Source organism: Rhinoraja longicauda, chromosome 28 (assembly GCF_053455715.1).
Source record: "Rhinoraja longicauda isolate Sanriku21f chromosome 28, sRhiLon1.1, whole genome shotgun sequence".
Taxonomy (NCBI): domain Eukaryota; kingdom Metazoa; phylum Chordata; class Chondrichthyes; order Rajiformes; family Arhynchobatidae; genus Rhinoraja; species Rhinoraja longicauda.
Window position 1 is genome coordinate 15527612 of NC_135980.1, and position 10154 is coordinate 15537765.

At 43.6% G+C, this 10154-nt stretch overlaps 1 protein-coding gene across 2 annotated transcripts in view; it reads right to left on the reverse strand.

Moving 5' to 3' along the window:
- The window catches only part of sirt6 (sirtuin 6), a 25757-nt gene extending 16565 nt beyond the window's left edge, over positions 1–9192 (reverse strand). The window contains exons 1-4 of one of the 2 annotated variants that reach the window (XM_078423738.1): positions 9052–9192; positions 5517–5644; positions 3176–3358; positions 851–910 (exon numbers count right to left, since the gene is read on the reverse strand). In XM_078423738.1, the coding sequence (XP_078279864.1) occupies positions 851–910; positions 3176–3358; positions 5517–5644; positions 9052–9117 (437 nt within the window). In that variant the 5' untranslated portion in view covers positions 9118–9192. The remainder of the gene's footprint in view (positions 1–850; positions 911–3175; positions 3359–5516; positions 5645–9051) is intronic. The other variant, XM_078423739.1, reaches the window with a different exon arrangement.
- Positions 9193–10154: the final 962 nt, after the last annotated feature.

Below are 10154 nucleotides of genomic sequence, written 5' to 3' on the forward strand. Positions count from 1 at the left end.
AATTGGTAATCTCATTCATTGAGATACATTGATAACAACTGGACTTCAGCACTCAGTCACTGCACATCAAATAAAATGTTGCCTATTTCTATCGTTCTCCGTTGTTAAGAGTTACCTGTTGCAGAATACATGTGGATAATTAGTCCACATCGGCAGATGATGTTGCCACAGAATAGCAACTCGATGAGAAAGGGTGATTGCGAAGGACAGATTCTTGGTGGGCCACACGGTGTACTTTTGCACAAGCATAGCTAATATGCAGGTAGTTTGGCAATTATTAGATTAACATGAAACGAGGTGAGGACAAGCCCCAACCAAAGATGGACAATGAAAAAAAGGCTGTTGGTGAAATATGGAATGGCGACCTCTCTGTTCCAGAGGCTGCAGAGATTTTAAATTGGCAAGTCCTCAATATCACTGAGAATGCCACCTGTTTAAATGAATGTCTGCGTCAGATTAGTAAACAGGAGCCAGTAGCTAATCCAAATACTAATTATGTGTAGTAGCACTGGTTCATCATTTAAGGATGTGCACAATTAAATCCATCAATTCCCTTCAAAACAAAAGATCCCACAATATACTCTTCAATGTACTACAGTCAAATATTGGAAGATCCTAATATTTTACCCGTTTTTTCTTTTGCAAATAAAGCCACTCCATTAGAATTGTGCAGTATGTCCAGTGAGACGCACAATACATTTACAAACTGCTTATGATTATGTTCTGATAGCGTAATAGATTTTCAGTCTCTGGAAAAAAAAACTTAAATAAAGACACGGGGAAAGTAAACAATTCACGTAATGTATGCGTGCAGTGCAGGATTGAGGGTTACAAAATGCAGAAAACTTACTTGCTGCACTTGGTGCATTCTTCCACAAACATGTTGCCATGGAGCTCTGAAAGCCTGTCCCTGCAAATGGCAACTTAATGAAAATGTCCCTGCATTGGCAACCATATTTATTTACATAGTATTGTCAGAATTTACTGCTCAGAAGGATTCCCAACTAGTCCACAGAGTTTACGCTCCATAAACCACTTTACCTTAAAGTCATGTGAAACCTTTCTCCCTAATGTATGAGCTGGCCTTAAATATATCGTTAGCATATTACTCAACTTACTGGCTATGCTACCATGTACCACATTCTAAACACATTCTAGGCCCAGTAGTTTATCCACATTCCTCATCTCAGGTGAGGAGCTTTTTTTACCCAAATGACAAAAGGTTTTGGACTTATTCACAAAATGCTGTAGTAACTCAGCAGGTCAAGCAGCATCTCAGGAGAGAAGGAATGGATGACGTTTCGGGTCGAGACTCTTCTTCAGACTGATGTCAGGGGGGGCAGGACAATGGAAGGATATAGGTGGAGACAGGAAGATAGAGGGAGAACTGGGAAGGGGGAGGGGAAGAGAGGGACAGAGGAACTATATAAAGTTGGAGAAGTCATTATTCATACCGCTGGGCTGCAAGCTGCCCAGGCGAAATATGAGGTGCTGTTCCTCCAATTTCCAGTGGGCCTCACTATGGCACTGGAGGAGGCCCATGACAGAAAGGTCAGACTGGGAGTGGGAGTTGAAGTGCTCAGCCACCGGGAGATCAGGTTGGTTAAGGCAGACTGAGCGAAGGTGTTGAGCGAAACGATCGCCGAGCCTGCGTTTGGTTTCGCCGATGTAAAGAAGTTGACATCTAGAGCAGCGGATACAATAGATGAGGTCGGAGGGGGTGCAGGTGAACCTCTGTCCAAAGGTTTTGGACTCATTGCTGCTCCCTATGCCTATTTCCCATTCTATCATAGCATGGTCCCAAGCACTTTTTAAATCTGCACTGTGTAGATGGGACACTATATTCTGTACTGCTTCCTTCTGTTTTGCATTACTTAGTATATAGTATAAATATTCTCATACATGGCATGATTTGCATGGATAGCACACAAAACAAAGCTTTTCACTGTATCTTGGTATACATGGCAACAACAAAACGACACCAATACCTCATTTGTCTGCTTGACAACCTGGAAAAGATATGCTATTCCAAATTTTATCATGGCAACATGTTGCCATTTGGGCAAATTAAATGACTTAAGATGTTTCCAAAGTCTCCTTTCCACACTAGCAATTAAAATAGTTGGCACACAATGAATATAAAAATGCTGATGTGACTTGATGTTTATCTGATAAATCTAGAAGGGGAAATGCAGTAGAAATATAAAAAAAAAGATGTGACTTGATGCTTATCTGATAAATCTGGAAGGGGAGATGCAGTAGGAAAAGTTTGCTAACCACTATTATGGGAAAATAGAATTTGAAAATAGAAAAGTTACGTGAATATATAAATCAATGGGAAAATGATATTTTAGAGGCCTGAACAGCTATGATCTCTATATCACAAAAAAATTGAGAAATAATATCTATATTGCTGAAATGAAAAATACAATGAACATGATAGGTGATAATATTTAAGAAGTAACAAGCACTTTTGACCAATAGAGAGGCTAAGGTCAATTGAAGTCATTAAGATGATGTGATTTGATAGGGTGGATTTAAGAAATATGTCTGCTCTTGGAAGTGATCAAAATCAAGATCATGAATACAAGACAATGATTGATAAATGCACCAGCTTTTTTTTGTAATGATTATTTTATAAATCCAATATGATGACGTTGTGGAACCTGTTATCATATGAAGTTGCTGAGGCAGATAACAGACTATTTTAACGGGAGGCTGGATTAGTAGGTAAAGGAGCAAGTGTACAAGGAATAAAATGATATGATGAAATTATGAGGCCTTGGAGAAGATCTGTGTAAACCTTTACAGATGCCTAATGATTATGTCTGTGTTGTAATTTCTATGTCCCTGTGAAACCTAAACTGGGTGGTGAATAGGCTGTTGGTAAGTGATATTTGAAAGGATTACTCTGACTTAAGACTCGGAACATTGTTAGTGGGGGTTTAGCTATGGTAATTTCATTTAATGCAAGCAGGATCTAGCAACTCTTCGTCACAAGATGGCCATCGTCTGGCAAATAACATTTGTGCCACTTGTCAGCACACGCCCAAATAGGCAGGTACCTAGATCCATATACACAACAATATTTACCAGTGTTATTATGAGAAACAGGTGCGACATGAAATCAGCAAAATGACCATTTGCTTTGGCTACAGAAATTCCAAATGCCTACCTTGGTAAACCTGACCGCACATGAAGCCCATCCACGTTCTGACTGATCACATACTTCACAATGCCAACCCTCTGAAGTGCCACCAGTGCCATGTGCGTCTTGGAAGGCTTGGCTTCCTCGAAAGTGGTATCAAATTTGGGCTCCAGGCCCTGTTCTTCCATCGTCCACACTCCACGTGGTCCCCTGTCAACATCACCATTCAATAGTTTACAAATAAGGCTCACAAGGCTGTACGTCAAAGCTTCCTGTGGGATTCACAAGTACTAAACTGCATACACCCAAAACATAGGAAAACAAATTGGCTAATGTAATCTATTGTTCTACGTTTGCTTGTTCATTGTATTTTATTTATTCACTGTCATTTTACATTTGGTTTAATAGCAAAGGCAGCAGGGGCTTTCAGTATTTGTTATCAGATGTGTGGCATTTTGGTTGGCATGAACGAGTTGGGCTGTATGGCCTATTTCCGCGCTGTATGACTCAATATAGTTATTCTACGAGAGCCAAAACCTATGCCACTCAGGTAATTGTGTCGTTACATGCGCGCTGAGGAATGGTGGCCTGCAAGCAAATCTTGCATTTTGATCAGATCCAAAAATGGTAAATCTATAAATTTATCCCGATGTGTCAGCAGAGGCAACTGGTATAAGCATCAGATTAATGCACCATCACTTTATACAGCATCAAACTGTTGTACTGACTGTATAATAACAGAAGCCTTACACTTGGATAATGATCCAAAGACTTTATTAACGACATAGCAAGCACAACCTCATGCCTGCACGTTCCACTTACACTAACCCGAATCTCGCAAGCAGTGGTCACTCAAAAGCTAAAGGGGCGTAACTACAAAAACATGACGCATAACATGAGTGACACCATTACACTAATCTACATCCCCCCTCTTAAAATCAACAACAATACAGACCCATAAACTAAGCACGTCATGTATAACAATCGGTGACACAAACCTGCTGTCATCCTGCATTCTGCTCCCTTCTTATTCTTGTGAAATTTTATTAGGCATCAACAATTCTTCAAAGAGATGATGTTAAATCATATCTCAGAAGGATTAATCCTGTGGTCAATCATGCCACACATATTCATTAGAGAATGTTGGATAATAGCAAAAAACTTTCATCGCGGATCAATGTAAACTGTTCAATTTTGGTAGGACACATAAGGAGGTCACAAACTGTTGGAATGAGTCTAAATGGGATGAAGTTGCAAATGGAGATAAAAAGATGTGTGTTATGTTTTGTGGTTGCAAAGTCCAAATATAAAGGAACGGAAACAGCGCTTCGTGGTTCACATTTAATGGCCTGCTCTGCACTGATCACATAACGAAATTGAGGAGCGCCAAATGTTTAACACTTAAGCAATAGTTTCAAAATATGATAATACAACAATGCATGTACAAATGACTATTGTTTTCCATTAAAAATAAAGGGCTCTTAAACAAAAAGCTAATTTCTAGACATGAATGGAAAAGTACAAATGTTAAAGCTCGCGGCCTCCCAGTTCGAACCCAACCAGGATTTCGGGTACCTGTACTCAATCCACCATTTCTCGCAATAGTTCTCCTTCTGCGCACTGCGTTCTACACTCCCCACCGTGTGTCGGCACCAGTAGGTCCTTGCTCTGTCTCTTCCGCAGCTCCAGGCCTCACTTGCCCGGACCCGCAATAGATCTCAACTTTACTTTATTCTCCGTCAGATTCACGACCAATTAATTTTGCTTTCGTCTGCCCCACAGAACTAATTTCCAAGAACTCCAAACATCCTCTCCTTCCTTGTCTAGTCCTTTCCAACCCAGATCCGAGACACCTCACATTTCTTTCAACTCTTCAATAACTTTCCATTTCTAGGGCCCCATTTCCTCATCTTTACCATGACCTTCCAGTTCTTCCTTGAACAAAGACCCAATCTATTTCCCTCAACTAACACTCTTCTCCATCTGGGGGAACTTATCATCACCCTCAACAACTACTCTCACTTTCTCCAAGTTGAAGGTGTAGCCATGAGCCTAACATGGGCGTCAGGTATGCTGGCCGTTTTGTCGGTGAGGGAGGGATGGATGCAGGTTTCAGTACATTTCAAGGTGCACGCAGATCTACTGCTGCCTCGGGCCTTGCATCTTATCACTTAGCATCAGTAGCTGACTGCACAAATGATCTTGGAGCGATACACTGAACCATCTCCAGACATATGGAGAGAATTGTTGGCAATCGTAAAACAGAACATGCCTGACATTTCATATTCTAGATGGATATAACAAGAAGGTGGAACATGCAGATGCAGGGCACTGTTCAAAATGAGTTTTGTGAACCGAGGCAAAGTACCTGAAGTCAGGAATTCCTGAGGATGTGCTGATCCCAGCTCCAGTGTGCACGACCAAGTACGAGGCATTTTGTACCAAATCAGCCAGCTCCAACACTTTCCTTTCTAGCTCCTCAGGGGAATCAAAATTCTGTAATGTTAAGAATGCAATTTGGTTTCATTTCGAAACTTAATCGAGTGGCTTTGAAATAGTACGTGCTTTAACAACAACTCCAAGTTATTGTGAAGATTAAACCACGTTAAATGTCAATTTGGATCAGTTGTTGCCCAACGATGCCAGTTCAACTTTGGAATGTCACTTCATTCCTGTACAAGATGAAAATAATAAAAAAGGAGATGCTGAAAATCTGAAGAGAACACAGAAAGTGCTGGAAATATTCAGCAGGTCTCTGGAGGAAGAAACAGAGTTGATGTTTCAAAGTGAAGACCCTTCACCACAACTGGTAAAGTGATTGTGGTTTGCGGTTGCAGAGAGGGTGGCGCAGGGATAGACATGGCAAAGGAAATCTCTGATAAGATGGTCAGGATTGCAATGGTGATGAACTGCTGAAGGTGACATTTGGTTGAAAGGTTAATGAGATCAGTTAGAGAGAGAAGGAAAACAAACAGACACACAAAAGCTATAAAGTGAAATGCTATAGGAAATGTCCAGTATTTACTGTGTGCCAATCTATAATATTGATTCAGTTTTTCTTTCTCCTATAGCACAGCTTGCTTGGCATGCTGGGTATATCCTACAGCTCAATATACTGTCCTCTTAACCAATCAACAGATTACTTCATCAACATCTTATCATCATGGCAACCATGACTTATTCCTTTCAAAGTATTCCCTCTGTGCTGTCCATCAACCATAGCCATGTTACCCCCACCCTTTCTGGAACCAAATCAACTATTCATTTTTACTGAAGTTCGACATAAAAAGCTGGAGTAACTCAGCGGGTAAGTCAGCATTTCTGGAGAAAAGGAATAGGTGAAGTTTCCGGTTGAGACCCTTTTTACTGTTCTGCCACCAAAGGGTTTTCAACTTTCAGTTTGAAGAAGGGTCTCGAACCCAAACATCACCTGTCCATTCCCTCTGCAGATGCTCCCGGACTGTTTGCACGTTAATGTTCAGTGATGCCCACACCCCCTCGCTTATCAACATGCTCCGATCTCCACACGTCGCAGCTCATCCAAGACATTGATTCTACTACAGAGGCATCAACAATGATCCTGGCTGGGATGAGCTGAGTGAGGCCCGGGCGCATTCGGGCCTGTACCAGCTACTTGACACCACTGCGACTCAACTCAAGCACTTTGTGTTTTGCTCGATTCCAGCATTCTCCTGTTTCTTATTTCTTCAGCACTTTGATCTTTTGCTCAAGACTGTATTGGCCTTTGAACGTGTTTCCCCATTAAATAAGAACATGGCTAGTCTGCAACCTCAACTCCACACTCTTCCTTATTTCTTGCATAATTTGATTCACAATGATGAATACAATTCCTCTCATCGCAGAGCTAAATTCTTTATATAAAGATCATTCTCTCTAATATACCACACAAAATGCTGGGTCAGACAGCACCTCCAGACGACATGAATAGGTGACGTTTCAGGTCGGAATCCTTCTTCAATTACACCAGTGTTTTGTGTTCCACATATGATTCCAGCATTCGCAGTTCCTTGTGTCTCCATTCGCTCTTTATGACTCTCCAGTCAGGGTAAATGACGATCTATAGTCATCTTCTATACATCTAAACATCAGCCAAAACAAGTCCTCTTTATCCCAAAAAGTCTATGCTCTGTACACACACGACTGCACTCCTATTCACCCCTCCAATTCAATCATCAAATTTGCAGATGACACAACTGTGGTCGGTCTGATCACTGGAGGCGATGAGTCTCCGTACAGAGACGAGGTCTGTGCTCTGTCCGGATGGTGCGAGGCAAATAATCTAACACTAAACACAAGCAAGACAAAAGAAATGGTGCTGGACTTCAGGAAACAAAGAGCGGCTCCCACCCCACTTCATATAAATGGGGAGGAAGTGGAGAGAGTCTCCACCTTCAAGTTCCTAGGGACCACCATCTCCCAGGACCTCTCCTGGACTGCAAATACCAAGGCGGTAGTGAAAAAGTCACAGCAGAGACTGCACTTCCTAAGATTACTCCGGAAAAACAGACTGAAGGAGAATCTGCTGGTGACCTTCTACCGCTCCACCATCGAGAGCGTACTGGCATACTGCACCATTGTGTGGTATGCTGGCTGCTCGGCTGCAGACCAGAAGGCCCTCCAGAAGGTCATCAGGACAGCAGTGAAAATCATCGGCTGTCCACTACCTTCTCTGAAGAACATCACCAGCTCGCGCTGTCGGAACAGGGCCAGAATCATAATCAAGGACAGCACTCATCCAGGACACGAATTGTTTGCTCTCCTGCCCTCTGGGAGGCGCTATAGGAGCCTAAGGGCCAGGACAAATCGACTCAAAAACAGTTTCTTTCCCTGGGCAATAAGAACAGTGAACGGAAGCACATGACTTGACTACTCTCATTTTCGTCGCACATTTTAAAAAAGAAACTTTTTTTCAGAATTTTAAGTGTATAACCCATTCATTATTTATTAGGTTTTTTAATAGCTTTTTTTACTGATACTGGCATTTGTTGTGTTGGTTCGTATGTCTGTGCAATTGTCTTTGAAGGATATGCACTGTCGCACTGTTATCAGCTGTAGCACTTCTAATTTCGTTGTATCTTGCGTACAATGACAATAAAGGCATATTATATTATATGACGATCATACAGATGCTGAAAAACTGAAATTAAAACAGGAATGCCAGAAAAACTCAGACATGTGGGTAGCATCTGTGGAAAGAGAAACAGCCCAACTTTCAGCGCTGTGACCTTTATCTGAATCTGCAACGTTTAGCCACAGAATCAAAACGTTGACCATATCTGGTTCCACACGTTCTTTCCGACAATTGAGCTTTATATTCTGCATTTTCGGTTTTGATTCCTTTCTATCCAACCTCATCTCATAGGGCGACCTTTCTTATCCTAGGAGTTACACACAATAACCCAGTCTCAACAACGAACTCTATGAATGCAACATGTTCTCTTTCACCATCTCTTTAGCACAGCCGATATATCATTTACCCCCCGAGAGACAAGGAACTGCAGATGTCTTCAGTAAAACGCAACGTGTTGGAGTAACTCGGCGGGTCAGGTAGCATTTGTGGTGGGAATTTCCAGACAACAGCACCCTCCACAGATACAGCCTGACCAGCTGAGCTCCTCCAGTACTTTGTGTTTGTTATCATTTACCTTCTACCTGTTTGCACGTGAATGTTCAGTGATGCCCACACCCCTTCGCTTATCAACATAACCGAGCTCCACACGTCGCAGCTCATCCAAGACATTGATTCTACAGAGGCATCAACAATGATCCTGCCTGGGACGAGCCGAGTGGGGCCCGGGCGCATTCGGGCCTGGACCGGCTGCTACTCGACACCGCCGCGACTCAACTCAAGCCGGGTAGCTGCGCGACCTGCGCTTCCTTACCTCGGGTAGGCCGCACTTCCCCTTGTGCTCGTAGGGTGACAGCCCCGCCGCGTAGTTGACTGACATGGCCGGGGAAAGGAAGCAGCGAGAGGCGGGCGTGAGGAGACGCAGGCACCGAGGCCGTGGGCGACGCAGGGCCAGGCACGGCCGCGCTGACGTCACGGGGGCACGCACGCACGGTCCGCGCTCACGTCGCCGGGGCACGCACGGGTCCCGATGACGTAACCGGGCCACACACCTCATTACGTCACTCGGGGTGCGCGCCGCCCCAACCAGCGCTGGCGAGCTGTCGACTGGGGCAGATTCATCGAGTCATTCAGCGTGGAAACAAGCTCTTTGGACCAACTTGCTCACACCGGCCAACATGTCTCAGCTTCACTAGTCCCACCTGCCTGAATTTGGTCCATACCCCTCCAAACCTGTCCTATGACTGAGGGGGGATCTTATAGAAACATATAAAATTCTTAAGGGGTTGGAGAGGCTAGATGCGGGAAGATTGTTCCCGATGTTGGGGGAGTCCAGAACCAGGGGTCACAGCTTAAGGATAAGGGGGAAGTCTTTTAGGACCGAGATGAGAAAACATTTCTTCACACAGAGAGTGGTGAGTCTGTGGAATTCTCTGCCACAGAAGGTAGTTGAGGCCAGTTCATTGGCTATATTTAAGAGGGAGTTAGATGTGGCCCTTGTGGCTAAAGGGATCAGGGGGTATGGAGAGAAGGCAGGTACAGGTTACTGAGCTGGATGATCAGCCATGATCATATTGAATGGCGGTGCAGGCTCGAAGGGCCGAATGGCCTACTCCTGCACCTATTTTCTATCATATCATCATATCATATATCTACAGCCGGAAACAGGCCTTTTCGGCCCTCCAAGTCCGTGCCGCCCAGTGATCCCCGTACATTAACACTATCCTACACCCACTAGGGACAATTTTTACATTTACCCAGCCAATTAACCTACATACCTGTACGTCTTTGGAGTGTGGGAGGAAACCGAAGATCTCGGAGAAAACCCACGCAGGTCACGGGGAGAACGTACAAACTCCTTACAGTGCAGCACCCGTAGTCAGGATCGAACCTGTGTCTCCGGCGCTGCATTCGCTG